The sequence below is a fragment of the Camellia sinensis genome, chromosome 4 (genome assembly GCF_055761805.1).
Source record: "Camellia sinensis isolate YWXY chromosome 4, ASM5576180v1, whole genome shotgun sequence".
Lineage (NCBI taxonomy): Eukaryota > Viridiplantae > Streptophyta > Magnoliopsida > Ericales > Theaceae > Camellia > Camellia sinensis.
In genome coordinates, this window is record NC_138964.1 from 78,326,699 (window position 1) to 78,353,094 (window position 26,396).

At 37.3% G+C, this 26,396-nt stretch overlaps 1 protein-coding gene across 19 annotated transcripts; it reads right to left on the reverse strand.

Moving 5' to 3' along the window:
- Positions 1-3,125: 3,125 nt before the first annotated feature.
- LOC114274976 (alpha-glucan water dikinase, chloroplastic) lies at positions 3,126-24,675 on the reverse strand. Of its 19 annotated transcripts, none has more exons than XM_082925209.1 (16): positions 24,049-24,675; positions 23,351-23,430; positions 21,663-21,711; positions 21,414-21,500; positions 21,143-21,167; positions 20,768-20,838; positions 20,455-20,590; positions 20,234-20,359; positions 6,303-6,426; positions 6,174-6,193; positions 5,851-6,007; positions 5,455-5,527; positions 4,243-4,327; positions 3,910-4,034; positions 3,771-3,818; positions 3,126-3,673 (listed from the first exon to the last, which is right to left on the reverse strand). In XM_082925209.1, exons 4-9 carry the CDS (start codon positions 21,431-21,433, stop codon positions 6,349-6,351), a joined length of 456 nt encoding a protein of 151 aa, XP_082781335.1. In that variant the 5' UTR covers positions 21,434-21,500; positions 21,663-21,711; positions 23,351-23,430; positions 24,049-24,675; the 3' UTR covers positions 3,126-3,673; positions 3,771-3,818; positions 3,910-4,034; positions 4,243-4,327; positions 5,455-5,527; positions 5,851-6,007; positions 6,174-6,193; positions 6,303-6,348. The 19 variants fall into 19 exon arrangements, 17 of the variants coding, with proteins under 17 accessions (XP_082781335.1, XP_028072763.1, XP_028072764.1 ...); XM_028216962.2 differs by having other exon boundaries at positions 3,910-4,066; XR_014366709.1 differs by lacking the exon at positions 21,143-21,167 and having other exon boundaries at positions 3,126-3,477; positions 3,910-4,116.
- Positions 24,676-26,396: the final 1,721 nt, after the last annotated feature.

Genomic DNA, 26,396 nt, shown 5'->3' on the forward strand with positions numbered 1-26,396 from the left:
AAAAAAAATTTGATGATACAACGTGTGTTATCAAAGAATAATTTTAATTTTAAATAATTAAAATTAAAGGATGATTTTAATTATTTATTTTGATAATATTGACGCCATCGTTCTATAAAATTATTACTTGAATACTTATATATATTAATTTTAGTTAAATTATTTGTGTATTTTTATAATTTTACTTCTATTGTATTATAAAAGTGTAATTATCATATAATAATTTGGTATGATATATATTATAAAATAGTAAAATATATACTTATTTTGATATTAAAAATAATAGTTAAATTAGAAGAACAATTGGTAACATAAAATTAAAAAGAATTTTAACTATTTAATTTTCTTTTATATTCATTTGGAAAATAAAAATATGTAGAAATAAAAATTATATAACATTTATTAAAAAAATTAAATATAAATATGTTGTAGCTGAATTATCATATAATGATTTTATATGATATATATATATATATATATATACATTAAATTATAAGATTATAAAATAAACACTTATAGAAAATAAACACTTATAGTGATTCCGGCTTTGACCCGACATTTTATTATGTTCCGAACTCGGGTTTCATGGTTAAATGTTGTTGTTCATCTCTTATGCCCCTTGTTGTTCCTTGGATTGGCCATTTGGATTATAGTTGTGTGTTTGGAACAGGTTGGTTGCTTGTTTTTCCAAACCTTTGTTGCCCAGATTTTTGCTCCTCTGCTCAAGCGGGCTGTACAATTTTGCTCATCCACTCGAGTGGCAATTCTTGCGCTCGAGCGGGCTTAGCAAACTCTCAATATTTTTGTAGACCTGCAAATACTGGAATAGTGTATTCTACGCTCGAGCGATGTTTTCTACGTTCAAGCAGGGGGACGCTCGAGCGTCCAATCTTGCGCTCGAGCGATGTCCTTCATCTACAAAACTTCTGAAAGTGTGTATTCGACGCTCGAGCGTCACTTCTTGCGCTCGAGCTAAACATTGTGTCTGATGCTCAAGCGTCACTTTCCATGCTTGAGCTGACTATGTGTATAACAGATAGCAATGATGACTTTTTTCATCACTTTTTCACTTCTCTCTCTCTAAAACTATCCAAAATCTTAGATCTTGAGTTTCTCTCTCTAAAACTCATATTCTCTCTACATTTTCACCTAGATCCATTGGGATCTTCACCCTAGTGCCTTTGAGAAAAAGGTAGAGCATCTCAAGAGCTCCGTTTTGATCCGAGTAGAAGTTGGTTTTGGCATCTTTGAAGCTTCTCCTTTGTTGCTTTGGTCTTCTGAGCTTGAGGTAAGGATTTTTTACACTTTCATATGGTTTTTAACTTAGTTATTTGATGATTGTGTAACAATGGTAGGCTTTGGGTGTATTATGGACAAACTTAGTGTTTGGGTTGTAAAATAAAAAGAGGGGTTTCCAAGTGGAAATGGTTATGAGGGTGAATATAAGGTTATAATTTGACTAAATAATTGATTTTGGCCTCTCTTTTTTTTTTCTTTTCATTTTTTTTTTATAATTTTCAAAAAAAATTATTATTTTAATTATTAATACCTATCATTTATTTATAATTATTTTTTAAACTTGTATTCAAGTAAAATTTTCTTTTGTTTTTTATCCATTTTTTATTAAATTAATACGGTTGAAAAGATATCAAATGACACTTTTGAAATGAGTCTAATGTTAACTATATTTAATAAAAAATTAAAAATAAAAATTTAAGATAATAAAAAATTTGTTTTGAAGAATAAATTATATAATGAGGTGTAGTTAAAGTTGGTATAAATAGTACAGTACTCTAAAACAATTTATTTTTAGGATAAATTATATTGACCTCCTTTAAGATTTGAAAAAAATATAATAAGTTCTACAATTTTGATGTAACTAAATTAAACTCCCATGAAATTTAACATTTGGCCTTTTTTTTTTTTTAATTTTTTTTTATCAATAATTGTTAGTTATATATGGGTGAAAAAAAATATGTTATCATATCTTTTATACGAAAACATATATTTTACGTTATTTTATTTTTGTGCTTTCGCACCATTTACATTAGTTTCGATCCATTTAATTTTATTAAAATAAAAGTTAATATAATTATGATAAAATAGTAAGATTTATTTTATTTTTTTTAAATCTCAAGAAAAGTCAATATAATTTATCGTTGTTTTTAATATCTAAGTGAATGCATAGAGACTGAAATAATAGAGTTGCGAATTTTGTTTGTTGCTCAAAAAATTATGCCTTGATGTGTGTGACAACTATGGCCATTGCAATTGTTAATTGGACATAGTAATGTTTTATTTGAAGTGGCCTGAGGATAGAAAACCAGATATTACACAGTTTGGCTCACTTTTTTCACTATCTGGCTTGGTCCGTTTCAGTGCTTAATCCCTCTTAACTCAAAAAATATGATTTAAGACTTTGGTTAAGGGTTTGTATCCACTCATAAGTCCGGTCTGTAAAAGCCTGTATGGGCAAGCTCAACTCGACCATCTCATTAATCAGTAACAATTGTTAAAAACGCTGCCTATATTAATGAGTAACAATTTTTAAAAACGCTGCCTATATTGTCCATTGAGTTACTTATTGGCCCAATTTTGAGTGCCTATTCATTTAAATCCATTATCATGAAATTAAAGAGAGCCCAAAGGGCTCTTTAACTCAAAAGAACCCACTGCCAAAACTTTTTAATATATAAATTATGTTACAAGCTCGATAGTCACAGCTGGAAATTAGACTTTTAGCGGCGTTTAAAAAACGTTGTTATAGGTATTAAAAACGCCGCTAATTCTTTTTGTGACGTTTAGTACCAAACGCCGACAACGCGACCGTCGCTAAAGCTTTATAGCGTTTGGAAAACATCCCTGTATTTAGTATAGGCGGTGTTTTTAAAAACGCCGCTAAATATCCTACCTAATGGTACTGTGACATCACTCTGGTTTTAGCGACGTTTTTAACCGCCGCCATATGTTTTTTTAACTTAAAAATTCCAACTGTTATAGTGGCGTTTTAAAAACGCCGTCTTATCTTTTTTTTTATTTTTGAAATTGTGCTCATTTTATGTGATTGAACTAAAAGAACACCTGTAATAAAACTAAATAGCACTAATATGAAATAATAACTCCCATTCAATTTAATATCCAATCACTATTACCCACAAAATAACATATCCAAAAATTGAATTCACAATTCTCAATCAAAAAATTATTACCTTATATACAAAGCCACAAAATAATATTACCCTCTTCTCTCTCACCACTCCCCCATTTAACACAAAAAAACAGAAGAAAGTGAACCAAGACACCCAACCCCCCAGTCAGATCAGAGGAAAAAAAGAAAAAAGAAGGGAAATAAAAATCCAAAGAATTTTAACACACAAAATAAGAAAGTGATCCAAAACACCCAACCCCCATCCATCCTTCATCATTATTCTAAATCGCTCTCCATGCTGCTTCCCATGGCCTTCAGTCTCTCGGTCTCTGCCAATCATAAAACATAATAATAATAAAAACAAAGCCAATAAAAGATGTGCAATGAATAGATAACAAAAATAAATATGAGAAGTTCAAGCTACTGAATGTTATTTTAAATAGTCATCCTTCCCAGTTTATAGCAATGCGGACCACATGATATATTTTCCTCATCTAGAAAGCTCCATGGAAGCTGTTTCTCAGCCTGACAATTGATAAATTACTGAATAAAAAGTCCTCAGAAATAGCAGACAACTACAATTTTTATAGCAATGATAACCAAAATCAAGCAACCAACTTACTGGAAAGACAAGATCCTGGGAACATCCATGCAGCCTACAATCAAAGAGCTGCCAACAAAAACAGCAAGAGTACAGAGGTAGTTATAGGACAATGGCACTAAACAATATAGAGAATTAGAAAGCATGAAGTGGTGCTTACAAGACATCGACGACAAAACATGTTGTCAAAAGAATCAAGAGCTGCTTCAAGATCTTTATCAAGAAATGAATTCCCAGGGCCCTCCACAGAATTCTCTCCCTTACTAAGAACTTCGTATATCTCTCCTGTATGAGATGTTTGATGGTGGTTCATATCTCTGTCAAGCCAGCACAAAACAAATGGGAAACAGCTGGACCAGAGTTTTCACTATGACCAGTTGTATTAGATAAAAATGGGAGAACTGAGCAGCACCACAGAAAAGCAAAAACATTTATTCAATAGACACTAAAATTAAGACCAACAAAAGTCTCACATGAAGGGCATACTGAATACCTTGATTTCAGAAGGTTTTCTGGAAAAACACTGCACCAGTGCGTCCAATGCAGCATCAGATAAACCAATTTCTTTGATGGTCATTCTAGAAAAACAAAATTGAAGGGATCAAAAAAGAGGAACTGCAAGAACATTCACAAATATTTACTTGTCTATGCAGTGTGCTAATAAGAAACAAATAAATAGCAGATAGCACAACACTAATAATTTCAAATCTCAAACATATAAATGTCAAAGCTAGATCATTTGCTAAGGTTTGTCAAAAACCTAGATTGAGCATTTAAAAATAAATAATAGATGTGAGTCTGTGACACATCTGCACTAGCTCAGGGAAGATTTTAGGGGGAAGGTATTCAAAATGCTTGAATAATGATCTGAAAATGCCTACATTGAATAAGAACAAGTATTTAAAAGGTGAACAGTGTGATGACTATTAAGTGAATCCACAATCTATCATTCAATAAGAGGTTTAAGTTGTATATTAGCTCTAGGCAATTTAAAGGAATAAATCCAGTTTCTGATACCCTTGTACTCCTTTCTACTAACAACACAACATCAATAAGGAAAGAAGTTAAATAGCCACTGCAATGTCAAATAGTTGTAAATTGTGAGATCTCGTTCCTATATTAAACTTTCACATTTTCTCTGGATGACTCATTTTAGATATATATTCGAAAGACACAAATAAGCAAGCAAACATGCAGGAAACATTTTTCACAATTTGCTCATGTTCAAAGACTCATCATGCAGTGCTACCATTGGAATTGTATGAATTCTGGATTTAATTATAGCAAACTAGGTTCCTAAGTTAAGAACAGAAGCTTTGGTTTTTTTTCTCCCAACAGGTAAGTAATTGACAACCAAAAACATAAAAAGGATGAGCAATTACAGACAAATTTTCTTTAACAGGTTGGGTTGCTATCAACTCTAATTTAACTCAAATCCAACCATCCATTTACCAAACTGGAAGCTCAAGCACAAAATTATATGCACATATACAAACATGAGAGAGAGAGAGAGAGAGAGAGAGAAATAAACAAATCGAATCCAGCTGTAATGCAGAGTTTATCTAAGTTACCCTTACTGGTGCAACAAGCCACCAATATGCTTACTTAAGGAACATGTTCAACTAACATCCAATAAGAATGTAGTATACTATTCATTAAAAAGAAGAAATATAGGAGAAAGTGAAAAACATTCCAAAGCACTTACAGAAAATCTCAGAAGAAGACATGATTTTCCAACTCCAGAATCTCCAATCAACAAAAGCTTGAACAAGTAGTCACTGCAAATGACAAAAGGAATAATAACCTTTTCATTTTAAGCTGAAAAATTACAAAGTACTTAACCAGGAAATACACCTTCAACATTTAATTGAATAATATAGGCCTATGGTAAATATAAAAAAACGAGTAATCATTTTCCACAAAACAGATATTTCCTGTAGTGAAGGAATGCTCATTCATTAATGGAAAAGCAAACATAACAACATAAGAAAATATACTGAGCTCCAACAGCAACCATAAGTTACTTATTTAGCAGTAGTACCAACATAAATGTGCAATGTCAATGAGGTAGTGCAATGGAAAAGGTGATGGTCAAACGCACCTGCATATATCACATATCATTTTCACCTTCCTTCTCCAGTTGAGTCTCTTTTTCAACCCACTCACATGGATTAAATGATACAATGATCCCATTTCCATGTATTCAGTCACCATGGACAGCCGAGGAGGCTTTGTGCAGGCACCAAGGAATAAAATAACTGCAAAAAAATGTATTATTTTCTTCATATCACTACAGTATAATTATTTCTGATATGAACATCAAAAGAAAAAAATTGAGTGTTTTTTCCATTCACAAATCCTATAGTGTAAAGTGTAAACATAATATAGCAGAGTTAAGTTGATCAAACAAATGCAGGGCATTACCATTTGGGTGGCGTAGACGGCTGTGTATGAAAAGAAGAAAAGAAAAAGAAAGAAAAAAGTCAATCGCATGGATAAGAACAAAGTGGAGGAGGGGAAATATGAGTTGCAAATAGATCAATTAAGACAAACCTTAGAATAGATATCTCATTGAAAAAGTCTTCGATGTTCTCAATAGTTAAATCTTGTTCAAGAAAAACTTTAATGGCAACATCTGTCCTATTCCAAATGGCACGAAAAACTTCTCCAAAAGACCCTAGAAGATTCAAAAAAAAAAAATTCTGAAAGTCAAGTACCTAACACACGGGTGGATAAGAATCTTGTGTTTCATAAATTGTCTTTTAACCCTTTAATTTTTAGAAGCTAAAGTTCTTTCCTCCCCTTCAAGTTTTTTTCTATTTTTATTTTTTATTTTTTAAAAATAGATCATTAAGAGTTGTATAAAAAATAACACTAGATCAAAACCTTATATGATTATAATCTCATTGGCAAAGCTAAAACCAATTTTTGACTAATTACAGGGCCATTTTGTCAATTTTTATTTTGGATCTTAGGTTTGGGGAGGGATTTGTTGGGATTTTTTTGGGACTCGAGAGAAGTTCAATGTGGTGGGTTTCATAGAAGCTATGGATTAATGCAAATATAGATAGGTATGCATGAAGGTAAATAGATGGATCAACATATGTTCATTGTGTAGTTGAGGGTTTCCATGCTATACAACCCAGGGAAAGTAGTCTACACAAACTCTCTCTGTATGTATATATGATTTTGTCTCTGTAAAAGAATATTGTTTCTTCAATAAACTCTCTCTTCTTAGCTTATCATTTATACATTGATTAGGTTCTTTAATCACCAAACCATATCTTCATCAACTGAATCAGAACTCTCTATTATTTGTTTCTTACTACCAAAAAATTTATCAACAACTCCGATCGAGATCGAATAACTTTTTTTCCTACTTTTCGCTTCTTTTTCCTTTCTTCAAATCCATAACTATAATTGTACAATAAAAAAATTCACACACATTCACAATCCACAATGTTTTTAGAAATTAGAGGACATCAAGAATTAGATTTGCCATTAAAGCACATAAATTAGAGACTTCCAATTAGGAACACAAAAAAATCACAATTAGGGCAAACTATATTCTTCCATTGAAATTTGTGTGTGTGTGTGTGTGTGAGAGAGAGAGAGAGAGACGGAAACGAAGAGTTTCAGAGAGACAGAGAGACGGTGGAGCTCACCTTAGTAGACGATGGTGCAGATGGTGGTGGCAGTGGAGCTTCGAAATCGAAACCGATCTGAATCTCTGCGAATGATAACCGTTTAGAGAGGGTTAAGAGAGAGAGAGAGAGAGCTCACCTACCTTGTCGATGCAGATGGTGGTGGCGGTGGAGCTTCAAAATCGAAATCGAAATCGAAATCGAAATCAAACATTCAGATGAAATCGAAATCAAAGAAGGCGTGAGGACTCAGATTCAAAATAGGCTTCGAAATTTGAGAGAGAATCACCGAAACATAAATTTTGAAATCGAAATCGAAAGAGATGAATCGATAAACAGATTCATTGAGGGATATTCAAAATCGAGACATTCTGTTTAGAGAATCAAAATCAAAATTAGGGCATTCTGTTTAGAGAGAGATGAATCGATAAATAGATGAGTGAGTAAGAGATTCGAAATTTTTACGAAGGCATTTTGCTGGAAGAGATTAGGGCATCTGTTTAGAGAGAGAGAGCGAACGAGAGACTGATAAGTGAACGAATTCACCAGCTTGCCCATATAGGGGAGAGGACATTTGAAGGCGCTTCTAAACGCCTTCAAATATTGAAACGGTGCCGTTTCAATATTAAAAAAACGACGTTTAAAAAATGCCGTTAAATATGACAAAATGTGACGTTTTATAAAATGCCGTTAAATAAACATCGTCAAAACTCATAATTCCTGTAGTGAGTTGATTGTATGAGAAACGTAAAAAAGAAAAGAAAAATAATAATGGAAATAGTTGAAATATGTTGGGAAGTAAAAAATGAAAAAAACAATAATAGAAATATTAAATGTTTGACTTGTTAACTAATCAAAGCCTAAGAAGTCCAGTCCATATATGGGACCTGGGAATAGTAGTTGCGCGCTGGGTAGGTCCAACCTGAGTCATTGATTACCCTTAAACAAGATGCAAATTTTGTATATGCATGGTGCAGGGTTATGTTAGAGTTCGGATCCTCTGGTGTGCGTTTTTCCTCTAGGGTGATGGTGCAATGCACAAAATGACGTCGTTTTGTGCACTGTTGACCACCCCTCCAAAAAAAAAAAAAAAGCCACAAACTTTATGCTACCAGCAGTTTGTTTTCAAGTCATCATCCGTCTCGCTTTTCCGATAATGTCACGGCTTCTCTCCGTCACCAAACTATAGCTTTCTCCTCAATCCCATCTCCATCTTAGCTAAAAATCTCTCAATTTCATATGTTTATCCCTTATCTACCCAAAAATTCACTCTTCATGCATACATATAATATAACATACATATATACTTAGAGAGAGAGAGAGAGAGAGAGATTGTTGAATTGAATTGGGGGTTTGGAGATGACGATGTTGTTAGAGGACATAGTTGAATCGGTGGAGCTATGGTTGAGCTTCCTTAAGAAAAAGCCACAGCCCTACGTTGATCCCGATCTCGACCCCATCCACTTGGTCCACGGTATCATCAGTTCCATACTCAAAGTCGTCGATGACAAAGGCAAAGAAGAGCGCATCTAGGTTCGCATTCTTAGCACCGATTACAAGTTCTGGACCAAGCTAAGACGAACACGACTGCGAACGAGGGAACTTCGAAGGTCACCGCTCTTCACGAGTGAAGCAATGGCTATCACGGTGGGCTAGCGATGAGATCTCGTCTTCTCTCTTTCGTCTTCATCTTCGTTTCTCTCTCTTTCACTCTCTCCCCCACTCCCCTCTCTCTTTCACCAACTGTTAATGTAATTGTTTGGCTTTTTTTTTTGGAGGGGGGGAGCAGTGCACAAAATGACGTCGTTTGGTGCACTGCACTATCACCCTAGAGAAAATCTCTCCAAAGGATCTGAACGCATTATTTGTGCAATGTGTAGGTGTTATTTGTGTAATGTATTTATATATTCAAAGTGCAAATATTATGTGTAAGGCTTGTCGAGTACTTCATTCCTATAAAAATCGTGTTGATTAGATATCAATAGCCAATTGATCATGTCACATTTGTGTCAACGGTAAGTATGATTTTAAAAATAAATTGTTGACACAAATGTGAATTGATTAAATGGTTATCGATATCCAATCAACGTGATTTTTTGCACAAATGAAGTACTCGACAAGCAAGGAAGCACGGGTGCGGGTACGAGTACGGTACGGGTACGAGTGCGGGTACGCCGATTCGGCAAAACTCAAAAAAAGTACGATACGGATACGGCTACGGTACGCCGATATTTTTTTATTTTTTTTTAAATATAATTTTGATTAAAGGATCCAACCTACAAATTAAAATTAAATATCAAAACTAAGAAAAGAACTACTCATTTTCCTATAATTTAAAACCATTAAGCGTTAAAAATAATATTTGTGAAATCTCTCACTTTGATATGTTATGCACTGTGAATTTGTGATCATAATTTATTTTTAAAATCTTTCTTTTTGCTCATCAATTTGCTATTTTTATAGGGTGAGACCAAAGAAATAACAGGAGACCAAAGAAAGATTTAAAGTTAATTACCAACAATAAAGGAAAAAAATTCTCAATTGGTGCAGGTTGTCAATTGCAATTTGCATAATACATAAAATTGCATCATTCCCAACAACTACTAATCAACTAATACAGTATCAATTTTTAATGTTTTGTGCATAAACTTTAAAAGTTTGTTATGATTAAAGATTTTATAAAGAAATTGTAGGAGGATCTAAAGCAAAAGCATAATGCATAGTCATACACAGAACTACCCTTTATAGGCCTTGTTATTTTTTTTGGTTCAAATTGCTTTTTAAAAACATTAAAATCATTTGTTGATATGCTTCTACAATTTATACAGACAAACAGGACAACAGAAAAACATCAAAATTACTGATCTGCAAGGGCACCAAAAAAAATAAATAATAATAATAATAATTGCTAATTTGCAAGGGCAGAAAAAAAAAAAAAAAAAAAAAAAAAAAAAAAAAAAAAAAAAAAAGGCCTTGGCATACCCATGGCGTACCCACGCCGTACCCATGGCGTACCCGTGGCGTACCCGAATAAGCCAAACGTACCGGACCCTCTTTTGCCGTACCCGGTACGCGTACCCGCACCCGGTAAGTACCCGGTACTCGTACGGCACTATTTTTGGAGTACCCGTGCTTCATAGTCGACAAGCCTTACACATTAAATGGTTCAGATCATCGATGTGAGTTTCGTAGTGGGGCCACAGAGGCCCAACAATACCATTCAGATGATTTTCTCAACAGGAGAGAAGCCCTTCCCTAATTGAAATTTGTAATAAGATATTTCTTTTTACCCCATCATCTACCTTTGTTTTCCTTCCACCTTGCTATATGTATCTTCATTTATTCTCTAATATATGTTTGCATTGTTGTTGATTGTTGGAAATCACATATACAAAATTGTTTACTAAGAGGGCAAATTGTGTCGGAGTATTGGGCCTAGCTAATTTCAGTAAGGCTTTCAAGTATGGGCAGGCCAGATAAATGTAGTTTGTATTTGGGCCAATTAGACAAACAAAGCTTAAGTTTGGACTAAGTAACGGTTTGTTGGCCGAATGGATTGGGCCAAGAAAAAGAGACGCGTGTGTTAGACCATGCATGAAGTGTGTCTGGTGGACATGTATGGATTCGGTTTGCGACCGGACAGAATGTGCTAGGTCGAAAGTCAGACTACGTGTTGTTGAGCGGTGTAAGTGTTAGTATATGCTTAGTTGCCTTTAGGTTGGAATGAGTAGAAGAATGACTAAGTAGCTACTAGAATGGAGAGCAATCGAGCAGATCGTTTGCTTGGCTCGGTTGAGGATGAGCGCTATCCTTAAAAGATAGACTCCTGGTGGGAGATGTTAAAGAGAATTAGAGTACCACTAGGATTCTACTGTGCAAAAGAATGCAAAAGACTTGGAGTTTGACCTAAGAAAGGTAATGCAATTATGAATACTCAAATGTAGAGATCTTTTTCCCCATATTGATTTCTAAAACCTAACTTAGGCATCAGAGGGATTTTTTAGCACCAACTAGTAAGCTCACTGTGTTCGTGTTGTTAGGGTAAATGACATCATTCATAGAGGTTCGGACTTGATCACGAGGTACTAACATGAGGGGTAAATTCCATATCTGCACAATTGGCGCCGTCTGCTGGAATCCAGACAAAACCTTGTGATTAAGTTTTCTAAGTTTGAATAGCCAACAAAGATCCTCCAATCTCAGCACTCGCTGGAGCGATGCTAGAGGCCAACAAGGGGCACAAAAATCTGCCTTCTGCACTTCTAATGGGAGATCTAGATACTACCAAGAAGGGACCCACAAGAGATGTGCGAGAGAAGTGTGAACGGAGCCCACAATATTCTTAGAGCCCTGATGGGCACATCCAACGGTGACGACCAAACCCTCATTACCTAGAGAATAGAGTGACAAAGCAAGACTATATTATTAGGAGAATGACAGAGGAGATGGATAACATGAAACACCAAATGAGGGAAAATGGCGTCGTTGGAGTGGAAATCCACGATGAGTTCGTCCTATCCCAACATCTTGGAGGAGATGGCAAGCATGCCACTCCTGTGCTTTCTACCAACAGGATAACCGACAGGACAAAGGCATCCTCTGCACCCAAAATAGAGAGATCTTATGCGGAGGGGAGTAGCTATTGCCCCTTGCGTTCATTCTCTAGTTTTGGGTATTCATATTTTGCCAGATCAAAAGATCTAAGGAGCATTCTTGATGAAAGGGTGCAAAGAAGAGTAATTGCGCAAATGAGGCTAGTGATCTAGAGAATGGTCCCCAGAAGCTATGGTAGCATTAAGGTAGTGATACTAGTATCATGTGTGGTTGTTCGCATTCTTCTAGATAGGGAGTTGGCAAGGCTTAATGCCACTCCTTTTGTCCCAGAAATTGAGAATGCGTTGCTACCTAGAGGCTTTCACTAACCTAAGTTTACCATCTTCGAGGGGAAAATGGACCCTTACATGCATATAAGCCATTTCTATCAAGTTATGGCTGTTCATAGGCGGGATGATGCCTTAATGTGCACCGTCTTTCCCTCTAGTTTAGGTGAGTTGGGTTTGAAGTGGTTTGACAAATTACCAGAAGAGAGCATTGCCGGCTGGCCACTACTTGTTGAGGTGTTTGTCATTAGATTCAAGACAAACACTAAAATGCCAAAAAAGGTTGATCATCTTTTGATCATGAACATGAAACTAGGTGAGTCATTGACAGTACAACACTAGGTATTGGGAGACATTCAATGACATTCAAGAATGTCCTTTAAACTTGGCCATTGCCTAATAGAAGCGAGGCTTTCCTATGGGGCACAAATTAAGGGATTCATTGACGATGATGTCGCCCACAATGATGGAAGCCTTGATGGAGAAAATCAACCAATACATTAAGGTTAAAGAGGATGTTGCTCGACCTATCGTGAAGGTAAATCCAGTAGTGGCAGACAAGTACAGTGGGCAAAATGAATGCAGTTGGCAGAGCGAACAATCGACAACTGCAATAATCGCAATAACAATGATCAGGTAAACAATCCCTCCAATGACCAAGAAGAAAGTAAAAGGAAATTAGAAGTGTGCACGGGCATTATCACAGTCTTCAAGATACCAATTTATCATATCCTGAGCAAAATTCATGATGAAGCTTTTGTCCTGTGGCCAGTGAAGTTAGGTAATGTTGGGCGACAAATCAATCCCAGATATCACTGCATGTTCCACAATGAGAGGGCATAGGAGTGAGGATTGTATGCCACTCAAGGAACATTTGGAGGAGTTGGTGGCTGCGAGCCACTTAGGTTGGTTCATAGATGGAGGAGACATACCGATAGTTTGGGAGCAAGTCGTTCTGGAAGGCCAAGTAAATGATCATGCCCCACAAGGAGTGATCCATGGCATCGTGACACCTAAGAGAGTTTCTGAGCTCCACAGAATGATAAAGAAGATAGAGCATGAGAAAGAAGTTATGACTATGCAACCAGCCGGAAAGAAAGTAAAGACCGAGCTAAGGAATGTGATTTCCTTTTCAAGCAACAACTTAGAAAGGATCCAAACCCCACACACCGATGCGTTGGTTGTCACGCTTCGCATTAATGTATTTGACATCAAATGGATTTTGATCGATCAAGGAAGCTTGATCGAAATCATGTATTACTATGCTTTTAAACAGTTGAAGTTGGAAAACAAGGACCTAGCACCAGCCACTTCACCTTTGGTTGGCTTCAACTTCCAACCAGAGTAGCTGGTGGGAAAGATTATATTGTCGGTCAAAGCTGGCACAATCACAAAGCAAGTGAAATTTTGGGTGCTAAAAGTGTCGTCCACTTACAACATCATCCTTGAAAAAGGGTGGATGCATGCCATGCAGGCTGTGGTATCTACATATCATAAAGTCATTCATTTTCCTTTGGCAACCGGGATAATTAAAGAAGTCTGGGGGGGATCAAGTATTGTCAAAGCAGTGTTTTGTCGGTGTAAACGGCACTCGAGGAGTGAAAGGCTTTGTCCAAATGATCGAAGAACCAGAAGACAAGAAGGTGCTAGATGATGTCAGCAAGAAAGTCGAGGAAAATGTAGTGGAGGACTTAGTAAAAGTTTGAATTGATGAAGATAATCCTGAGAAGTTTTTAATGCTCAGGTCATCTCTGTCCAGCAAGGAGATGACAGAAATGTTGGACTTTTTTTATTTCAAACATTTAAGTGTTTGCATAGACTATTTTATGCCTAGTATCGATCCAAACTTTATTTGTCATTAGTTGGACGTATTGCCTCATGCTTGACTGGCCATACAGAGAATATGGAGGTTAGCATTGCACTATGCAGAAGCAGAGGAATTGAAAAATTTGTTAGAGGCAAAGGCAATCAAAGAAGTCCATTACCCTCAATGGATTTCAAATACTGTAGTTGTCCCAAAGTAGAACGGGAAGTGGCATGTTTGCATTGACTACAAGACAGTTAACAAGGCATGTCCCAAGGATAGCTTTCCCTTGTCAAGGATTGATCAGTTGGTAGACCTAATGATCGGGTCGGGCATAAACGCTTAAGTTTTTTGGACGTTTAGTGGAGATATCATTAAATTGCTATGCATGACCCAAACCAAGAGATCACTTCTTTCACAACTCCAAGAGGGTTGTATTGTTACAAGGTCATGCCGTTTGAACTAAAGAATATATAGGCGACCTTTCAAAATGTTCACTTTTTTTCTTGGTAAGACAATGGAAGCTTAGCAACACCATCTCAATGACTTGTCAAGAAAGTTTTTAGGCTTCTTAGTAACCAACTGTGGAATAGAAATCAATCCCATATAGATCAAGGCAATACAAGAGTTGGAAGACCTTAAGGAACCAAAGAGGTGCAACAACTTGCCAGGATGGAAACCATGCTTAATAGATTTATCAGCTAGTCATCAAATCGTTGCACGCCCTTCTTTCAAACGCTCAAGTCAAAATTCTTTTGGGATGAAGAATGTGACCAAGCACTTGAAGATCTAAGGGTTACCTAGCCCATGCTCCGCCTTGGTAACTTCCAAGCCTAGCGAAGAACTTTTTCTTTACTTGGCCATTTCATATCACGCAGTAAGTGGGGTGGAAGTCTGACTAGAGGGCATCCAACCTTTGCCCATCTTCTATGTAAGCAAGACTCTACTGGACGTAGAGATAAGGTACTTACCTCTTGAGAAATTCGTTCTGGCTTTGATGGGAGCTTCTAGAAAGCTGGCGCATTACTTCCACACGCACACAATTATCGTGTTGACTGAGTTCCCTTTAAAAGCCTTGTTTGAAAGAGCAGACTTCTTTGAGCAAATTTTAAAGTTGGCAGTAGAGTTAGGCCAATTTAACATCAAATTTCAACCAAGGACAACTATCAAGGCTCAAGCACTGGCAAACTTTGTAGTTGAGTTCGCTCTAGGAAGTCATCATGTTTGCCTGGTTGACCTAACAGAGACTATAGACGCTCCATTTTGACTGACCCTAAAACTTCGAGCACTTGTAAACCTCCTAATGATGAAATGGTAATATCTCCACTTTTGGAATGTTAGAGATTGCTTAAAGTTGCCGTTACACCCTATTTTGGCCAAAAACTGACTTTTTGTAAAAACGACCAAAATTCCCTTGAAGCCATTTTTAAGCCAAAAACCAATTCCCTGATAGAGGAAGCTCGATTGCACTTAGATTGATGATATTTTTCAAAATTACTGACCGGTTTTATCAAAAACATTGATCAAAAGACAATTTAGGCTTAATTGGGCCATAAGCAGGCAAAAGTCATGCAAAAATGCACATTGCCATGCAAACCTGCACCCAACTTGCAAAGTTGACACCTGGACCATTAGTCGCATGTGCACTCGCAAGTGCATTGTGTGGCCCACCTGGTATGCACGGCCGCACTTGCCCTCAACAAACAGGAATGAAAATTTTGCAAGGATGGCAAGGCTGTATTGGACGGAGGCGCTAGAAAGAAAGTGATACTCAACCCTAGCAGCTTCTTTTGGTTTTCTCTCTAAACTAGGAGTGCTTATAAAAGCACCCCCACCCCCCTCTTGGAAGGGGTTATGTAGCTCGACTTTTTCGCGCCCCTTTTCGGAAGCTCGAAAGAAAGCCCTACAGTTCGAACGCCCACGGTTCTGAATTTGATCTCACAATTGCAATGTGAAATTGATAAATACCAAAGAGTCCAAATCTAGCAAATCTTTTGGAAATTTGATTTTGAATCAAAATGTCAATATTGGACTGCTTTGCTAGACACAGAGTCGCCATCTAAATATTTTATTTTGGAAAAATTTAGAAAACCCATGACTCGTGTCAAAGGCCATGTGTCCGTCATCACCAAACTTGCCTCGGCTTGGGAACTTAGGTATAAGAGGGGAAGGTCATGGATTGAGCACCCCCGCTCGCCCGATCAAAGATCGGCCTCTACTAATCATGATATGATTTTTATCAACATTATATGCTCTTGTTCCAATTATTTAAGCTAGCATTACTATGCGATGCGCACAAGCAAGTATAGACTAAAAGTGCAAGAATTGGAACAACTCAATTTCATGTTTGTTTTGTGAAAAGGGTTTAATTTTGCCACCTCAAGTAGGCTTAAAGTTTGCAAATTTACCACTCAACAAAGTGGGCTTAAAGCTATGAATTTGCCACTAGACATAGTGGGCTTAAATGTACATTCGTTGAATTGTTCTAATTCAAGCAACAAGCCTTCATTCACAAGAATTCAAACAGTTTAACAAGGAAGCATTTAGCCTCATGGTAAGCATGCTAGTCATGGCAATCACTCACACTCATGCAAGTATGCTAAAGCACTAAAAACTCACCTAATACTCCATGCAAAGACAAAACAAAAGAGTTAGAAAAATGCATGATTCCTAACTATACAAGATGACTAATGCAACACGTACAAAGAATGCAATTAATAGGCTCGGCTACTCATATGGCATATGGATCGATTTGATAACATGCGGTTAAACACGTATTCATCTAAGTATTGAAACGACAATGCAATTTAAATGATGCGCCGAGTCTCAGTGCATGCAATACAAAATGAATAGATGCAAGCATAAGGTATGCTAATTGAAACATGTCCCTAATCTAACCATCAAAAGCAGTTAAATAAAAGGGAAAAAGACGTGGGGTTAGAAGACATACACATTATTACAACACGCTCTCACGAAGGAGAGTCCGAATGAATAAACTAGCTAAGCTAATTAAGCTAATTATTACAGCACAAATGAAATTAGCTAACTACTTAACTAATTATTACAACACTTGATTTAAAAATTAACTAACTATCTAAGCTAATTAATTAAGAATTTAACTAGGTTAAGCTAATTAAATATTACAACACAAACTAATTGGCTACAACTAATTAATTTACAACAAAATTTATTCACAACTATGACAATAATACTAATGAAACAATTAATTGCATTTGATAAGAGCATAATGGAAGATGGATGAAGGTTGCATGCGCATCGCTTGAAAGCTACTCTGTCTGCCCAGGCCGTCTTTGTTTCACCTTCAACCATTGCCTCTGTTTCTACAAAATCGCACTGCAGGCCACACACCAAGGGCCGGCCGTGCATCATTGACAGCCGGCCGAGTCTACAGATGACCGGCCGTGCATCAATTTGGTGTAAAGCTCTGTTTTTGTGTTCTGAGGTGAAATCAGTGCAGATAGAGCATTCTTAAGCTCTGTTTGTCCTTCCTTCCTACTCTGTCATGGGAAATCCTCGAGAGTAGGTTGGAATTGATTCCAAAGCCATCAATGAGCAATATGATTGCTTGATGATCTCGGATTCAATTTTGGACAAAAATTGATAAAATGTAAAGAATAGGACCACTCCTCCCTCTTGTCATAGTATGAACTCAAAAAGGAAGGTTGCAACGCTTCAAGAATCATCAAAATACTATGAATTAACATGTGATGACTCTTGACAGAAGTAACTTGGCATAACGTCCGGCCAAGTTGAAGTAATTTAAGCCATTTTCTTTATGTGTGTTGATCCAAGTTTTAAACCAATTTTATTAGGCCTTGCCATTCTTTAGTCCATTTGTTCATGGTGATGTTGAAGTCCTCTAAACAAGAAGTAATGTCAAACAAGAGGTTCTTCTAAAGCATGAGAGAAAGACCACACCGTTGACAATGAATCTTCGAAAAGATTAAGCCATTAAGTGGGAACTTTTCTTACATGATTCAAACAACCTCAATTGGTTGAAATCATTCTCAAGTATGAAAGAGATGAATGATGGATTGATTATTAAACTTCGACTCTCAACATGGAAATGAGTAAAAACAAGCTATATAACAAGTAACAAGTTACATATGCTAACTTATGAGATCACAAATGTACTAAACAATGCATGAACCAATTGAAAAGGCTTGGACAACCTCAAAACAGCCCCTAATACATGGAAAATAGAGGTAGAACATGCATGAAAGGAGCTTGAAAAGCTAAACAATAAAGAAGAGAATTAAAGCTAGTAAGCAAGAATAAGAAGGGGTGGCTAATCCCTCCACTTTTGAAGCTTCAAAACATGATTTTTAGCCTTTCTAAAACTCTGAAAATCAGTGTGAATATCAAAGGAAAAGAGTGGAAAAGGGGAGGTTTGAGTTATCAGTAAAGGTATAGAAAGAGCAAGCTCTCTACCCTTTTGGTAACTCTTCAAACCCAACCCCAAACACTTCAAATAAGCTCAAAACAATTCAAAATAGCAAGAACTATGAAGCAAGTTGTAGAAATGAATGCAAGAGAGAAGAAAACAAGCTTATACCTTTAAAGGAGTAAGCTTATTGTTGATGGTCCAAACTTGGTTTTAATTCACCCTCAAGCTTGAATTATGCTTCCCCAAGATCAACCAAGTCTCTAGAATGGTAAGACAAGGTTATGTATGGAGTATAGAGATGGTATAAACAAGCTAGGTTAGCTCAAAGATGACTTGCAATGGAAGAAGGAGGAGGCAAGAGCTCTCAAGGTGCATACATGGTTTCTAGATTTTTGTTCAACCCTCAAAACAATCCCAGAGCTTCGTTTTTATAGAATTCGAGCTCAAAATGTGATAAATATCTTCAAAAATGGACAGCTGGCGGCCTCCCGCCCAGAACAGTGTTTATTGCCGTCGAGGGCCGCGGCCGGCCATCACTGATGCACGACCGAGCCTTGATGGCCTCCCCTGTTTTTTTTGTTCAAACTCAGCTCAGGGTGGGAAAAGGTCCAAAAATGAAACTCACAGGTTCAAACAAGGTAAATGTTGAAGATTTGAGGTTATTTCGGAGCCTAATTGAATCCGAATCACTGTGAATTCAAAGCACACAATTCAACTTTCATCATCAAGTGTATCGAACCAATCGGCTAAGTCTTGCGGGCGGTTAAAAATGGGGTGTCTACATGTTAGCATTTTATGAACCTTTTAGAGCATTTGAAAAGCTTGTGAGAAAGAAACCCTTACCCTCATCCTCAATTCCAAAATTTCTACCCTAATAGTAACTAAAAGAAATAAAAAATAACCTAAGGACTTGGAAAACTTGGACTACAAGTAACCTTGTTGCATTTCTTGTCTGCATGACAAAGGAAACTTCACATAAGTACAAAAACCAACGACTCAGGACAAAAATATTTCTTGAGATATTAAGAAATGATCAAGAAATTTTAAAACATCAACAAAACATTTCCAAAATTAATAAGATAATTCAATGGGCCCATAAAAGCAATGTCATAATGAAAAATTAGCAAAAATTCAAGATCTCAATAGTTTGCTACTAAATCCAGGCCATAAGAAGCTCAAGAGAAAAATCAAATTTAAAAAGAGGAAGTTGCGAAATTAATCTACTTCAGTGCAGCACCTACTTGGGACTTGCATAATTATGTTAAAGGAACTCTTTATGACACATGAAAAAATAAAATACAAGGCAGCTAATAAAATCTGGTGTGTTTTTTGGATTAGGTTTGTTGGTTGTTGTTGTTCTTCTTCTTCTCCTTCTTCTTCTTCTTCTAAATCCTTTTTGAGTGTGCATGTGTGCGTATCTCTTGCTGTCTTACGAATATATATGGTATTTGGAGTTATTTCTTTGTGGTTTGAATGATGTAACAGATAAAGAGTTGATCTGCCCTGAAAAGCCCTACTGGCAGTGCTTTTTAGCCGATACGAATTGTGTGTGCTAATTTTGGTTTACTATATATATATATATTCCAGGATTAGTGCATTTACTGATTTGTGCTCAATTCCTATGCCAAATGGAAACATTAAGAAGTTAAAAATTCCTATGCCAAACGGAAACATTAGAAGTTGCTGAATGAAGAGTGCAATAACAAACTACAATAGAGATATGTGAAAGATTTTGAGATGAGGAAAACCTGATTTAAACCGTCTGAAAGAACTTTCTCGAAAACTCCAAATGGTAGGGCAACTGAGGTAGGAATCCCAACCCAAGAAGGCAGTTTTCCTTTTAGATATCCAATATTACGTGATTTAGCTCCAACCTGTGAAAATCAACATTCTGTAACTTACACAAACTGTTTAGAAAAAAAGAGAAAACTCCTCAAATATAAATGAAATTTGACAATGCAATCCTAACCACTTCACTAGTGAACTCCTCAGATGATATGGCATATCTGCCACCGAATTGTTTTCTGACCAATTTTATAGAGGGCAAAGGGCCTTCTTCGTTCAAGTTTGTTGAAATTGCACTTGTTAAGCCACCCTCTACCTTGCTGGGGTTAAGCACAAGAAAGAAAGAGAATTAATATTGGCTTCCTGTGTATTTTGGATTTTTTAGTGGAGCAATGACTACTTTGATTTGCAGATTATATGAAAATGTATTCATACCTAAAGAAAAGTATATAAAAAAAAATGGACTCTATACGAATAAATTCCAATGATTAATTTACCTTCTTCCGCCCATCGTCCACATCAATATAGACAGGAGTTGTATTAACGATAACCGAGCAAGTTCCTCAACCTGAAAATTTATAGATATTTCTGCTTAAGCTTCCGTAAACACAGAATTTATAATTTTGGTGTTAGAAATGTTTTAGTTGATTTTGATTATCTATAACATTGTAAACAAAATGTTTTAGTTGGTTTTCATGGACTCTTTACCCTTTCAATACTCAACTAACAGTTCCATGGTCCTAAACAAATTAATGAAGCTTTAATGGTTAGTATATGAAACAGGTTATATATCTAGACAGAATTACATAATCAAAATGTACTAACACTATTATAAACCAAATGTTTAGAATAAATCATAATGAAAATGAAACCTTGTAGATGTTCTTCTCAGATGATCTGCAAAATAAAATAAAATTAGATCCATGCACCAATACTGCCACAAGCCTCTGCACATTTAAACATATAATTCCCACAAAACAATTTGTAGATTGCAGATATGAATTAGAAGGCATCACTCACAATCCTTTTTTAGATAGACCTTTCGATGAATTTAACTGTTGTGAATGGTGGTGTAAAAAAAACACATTGTTAGAGTTAAAGGCCAATTCATTGCTTCAATAGAATTTATAATAGAAAGTTAACCTTTGTAGGCTTGTGACCATTGTCAACAAGCTCCCAACGCTCTTTATCTAAACGGAGCACTTCCACATCTCCATCATCATACAGTACCTTTAACACAAAATTGATCAGAGAAAATTATGTCAAAGAACCATATGAGATTACAATTATTACATTATTGATAAAAAAATAAATAAATAAAATGTGTATCTCCAAAACATGACTAACACAAGTATTAGAATAAAAAAATAGAACATGGAACGGTGCACTTACCACAAATTTCTTATGTTCGGAGTCATAAGACTTCACTACTCCATAAAACCTGTTGATTTTAACAAGACACCATCAAGACACAATTCTTGCAGCAGCGTATACACAAGGATTTTGGAGTGCAAACCATGTGTACAAAAAGTACACACTACTAAGGTAATCAAGGATTGTCATTCCCTAGATCAAGATTATACAGTATGCTTTTGAATAATTTATTAGCACATGGATATATATATACACGCTAACAAGGCAAATTTCAAAAAGCATAAAACCAGCAGAGCCACGACAATATATACATATATATATTTACATTTGGAAATTATAAATATAAATTTTGATTTGATTCTCCCATTTTTTCTTTGTATGTCATGTTCGACAAATAGAAAATATAAATAAAGTAAAAAAAGATGATGAATGGGTTTGAGGCTTGCATCCACATGTAATCCATCTCCAGACAGCCCACAAATTGATTTGGCTGATGAAAATTGGCAGCATCAAAGCAATCAAAAGATGGTAGCTAAAGAGCAAACATGAGATCAATATATATAATTTTTTAATCATCATGACAACCCAAGCAACATCAGCCAAAGGCCACAAGACTGGGAGGTCAATTCAAGCAAGGGCCAAAGAGAATATGCCAGAAGCCCTTCTCCACTGGCCAGAGGTCATTAGCCCTGGGGTACACACCGCTGGGCAGAAGTCATCGTCACCAGTCACCCACGTTGGGATGTGCAAGTGCGACTGACAACTGGGTACAAGTCATCTTGGCCCATCACTGATATTGGGATGTGCGAGTGTAGAGTCAAATTTTCTTTCCATTCTGAATGTATCAAGTTTTTTATTTTTATTTTTATTTTTACCATGGCTTCCAAAATTAGAGTTTGACCCCTACCATTTTTGGCCTGTGTGAGTCTGATTCTCATACAGGCATGTCCTCACCAAGTCAGCAACATGTCAAGTAAAACTAAATTAACAGATGTTGGGGCATGTCTCCAGTGTTTGACACCTATCCGTGTCCAAAAATGTGTATATGTCACATATAGGGAAGTGTCCTTGCTTCCTTGCAAGAAAGACACAATTAGGAATGGAACAGAACTTATGAGTAGCTATTGATTGAGTCATAAACAAGGTCAACTATTTGAGATGACTCAATCAAAGGATTAAGAAAAGTTTTAATGTATGCCAAAGAATCCAATATGGATGGCATAGAAAACAGAGTGACAAACTGGTCAAAAGTCGCAGACTCCTAGTAGTAGCAGACCACCCATGGCCCTAAACAGAGGAGTAGAATGGGAAACTTTCATGAAACTGAACCAAAGAAGAATTTGGTAAGGGATCACTGTGTTCATGGGTACAAGAAAATAAACTTCATTTTCACAACCCAAGTGAAGAACAAAACTAAGCCATGGCCAACCCTGTAGACACTGGTGTTATTGAAAATATTTTTTCAAGTGTTGAACCTATGACTGAAAGGATAGGACTCATCTCAATCTAACTACTTTTACCTGGAAAGGAAATTATCCAGAGCTTAATTTTAAACAGAAGATGGATACATAATAAATTAGAAATTTAAATATAATAGAGATTCCCAATTTCATAGACCTACACATGTCATGCTCCAACTTTATCTCTCTCACCTATTTTGTTAAAAAATGGCTTAATCTTGTTCTCTAAACCAACAAAATACTTACTGCTTGTCAACTGGCTACCAAACTTTTATTCTGCAATCAATCAGGTCCATTGTCTCACTTCCACCTTTCTTTGATGTGCACTGAGGAAACAAAGTAGCAGGTCAAGTGATTGCTTATGATGCTGTTTCTAATTCTAAATTCTTAGTAAGAGAACTTGAAACCAGAAAGTTCTCACATCCATAATTTGAAAAAAAAAAAAAACACACCACTTTCCACAATTGAAAATAAACTGAAATTATAATGTTGTACGTGCAAATCATTAGACACAGAGTTTATATCATGAAATAATAGCCATCCATGATATAAACTCATAGCAGCTGGATTCAACTGCCACGCATCTCTGTTCAATACTGTCAATACTGAATCCACCGAACCAGTAGCTTCCCTCACAATTGCTTTCAAACAAAGCTAAAAAAGCAAAACTATATGATCCCTCATAGGCACATCAATCACAACATCATAACAAGGCAAATTCACAATTACCCATCTAAGGAAATCACAATCTTCAGCCATAACAGAACACAAAATGATCCAAAGAACTCTATACGAATAGGCAATATGGTAATCCCTCAATGACTCAATTTCACTCCTAACAAGCCACAACTCCAAAGGAAGAAGCCTAACACAAACCCTAGAAAAACCCTTAATTTCACCATTATCACTGCCTACAAAATTTGCACACTGAATCGATAGAATACCTGGGAGAGTGAAGGTTCGGCTCAAACTATCTCGATCGGCAGAGCTAACTACGCTGGGCCAATTACGGTAGAAGAAATTGGGGCCGAAGTCGCAGTAATCGTCAAGGGAGAAGCAGAGGTTGGAGTTGGTATCATGTAGGGTTTGAAGGAAGCAGTTCTGATTGAAGAGTTGTCGGGAGGGTTTGAGAGTGTTGGGGTAGCGCAGTGATTGGAGCAGGAGGGGGTTAAGGTTGAAAAGAGGGGAAGGGGAAGAAGGGCATTGGAGGAAGTGGCGGAAAAGGGATTCCGGCGGAAGGCGGTGGTGGAAATTGAAAGGGCAGGGGCAGAGGGCGGTGGTGGGAAGGAGAGTGGAGATAGAGTGGAGGGTGGTTTTGGAGAGGTAGATGAGGTGTTTGAGTGTTGAGAGAGCGGTAGGGAGATCGGGAGGCTGTGGCAGAGGCGGAGGTGGTGGTGTTGGTGAAGTGATTGAGTTGGTGGTGGTGGTGTGAGAGGGATGGTGGTGGAGATGAGAATAGAAGAAGTTAGGGTTAGCGGGTGAAGGAAGAAAGGTGAGGTATGGTGATGGAGATGGAGGATTCATCAGTGTCTCTTCCTCTTCTTCTTCTTCGTCGCCCTCCTCATTGCAATGCTTTGGTGTTAAATTTTGAGTGTTTTTATATTTATAAAAATTTTAAAAATTTAAATAAAAATTTGTTTGGTAAAATTTTTTATTTATAAATCAGTGGTCTCAGTTTATAAATTCAGCCAAAAAATAAAAATACAAAAAATGTGTTTTCATTTTGAGTTTTGAGATTTTTTTTTTTTTTACCACCCAACACTAGCCACCACCCGCCACCATTTTCTACCACCGTTTTCCGTCGCCACCACCACCCACCCTCCCACCACCTGCCACCACCACCCACCCTCCCACCACCTGCCACCACCACCCACCACCCACCACTTGCCACCACCACCCACTCGCCATCCACTCGCCACCACCACCCACCCCTCGCCATCACCACCACCACCACCCGCTTGCCATCCACCCACCACCCGCCACTACCATCTACCGCCCGCCACCACCACCCGCCACCTACTTGCCACTACCACTTACCACCCCGTTGCCACTACCATCCACCACCTGCCACTACCAGCCACCCACCACCACCAGCCACCCGCCACCCACCCGCCACCACCGCCACCATCACCTACCGCCCACCCGCCACCCACCTGCCACCACCACCCACTCGCTACCACCCACCACCCGCCAAAGTCACCCACCCACCCACCCACCACCACCACTACCTGTCACCTACCCGCCACCACCCACCATCCGCTACCCACCTGTCACCACCACCCGCCACCGTCACCCATCCACCCACCCACCCACCATCACCACCGCCACCACCACCCGCCACCCACCTGCCACCACCACCCGCGCGCTACCACCCAACACCCGCCACCAACCCGCCACCACTCGCCATTCGCCACCCACCTGCCACCGCCACCTACCACCTGCCACCGCCACCTACCACCCGCCACCACCACCACCATCCACTCGCCACCACCCACCACCTGCCACCGTCACCCACCCACCCACCACCACTATCCATTCGCCACCACCCACCACCCACCGTCACCACTTTCCACCACCGTCTTCCGCCACCACTTGCCATTTCTCACTCTTTTTTATATTTTTAAAAAATTTTAAACATTTTGTCAATTACCAAACGCGTTTGTAATTTATGTTTTTCTAAAAATAAACAAAAAATCAGTTTATAAAATTTTTATAAATATAAACTGAAAACGTAAACGTTACAAAACAGACCCTTTGAGTTTATTTTTTTAAGATTGGTGTTGGGGCTGAAAAAATTGGCGCTTTTGATTGTTTCTATCTTTCTTTTTTTAATTTTTTTTTGGGGTGTTTGGCGCTCAAAATTTTTATTTTGGCGCTATTTTTTTTTTTCGATCATCCCTTTCACGACAGTAACAACAATGTTAGGTAACTTAAAATTTTGTGCCTCAAATGGCTCAAATCATGGAAGCATAATATTTTAAATGACTGTTTTTGTGCGTCGTGAAAAGTACAATTTTTAACGGCTGGTTTTTTGTGCACCGTGAAATGTTCAATATTTTTAACAGCTGCTTTACGCGTGTCGTGTATAGTTGATGCATTTACGGCATGCCATATGCACGCCATAGAAAGTTATATTATTTATGACTAATATTACAAGCTGTAAAAAAATTATTGTTATTAGCATTCACGACCTACGCAATAGGCGCATCGTAGTTGGAAAATTATTTACGACATGTAAAAAAAGCAAGTCGTAAAAATGAGAAACCACGGCTTGCATTTACTGTAAGTCGTT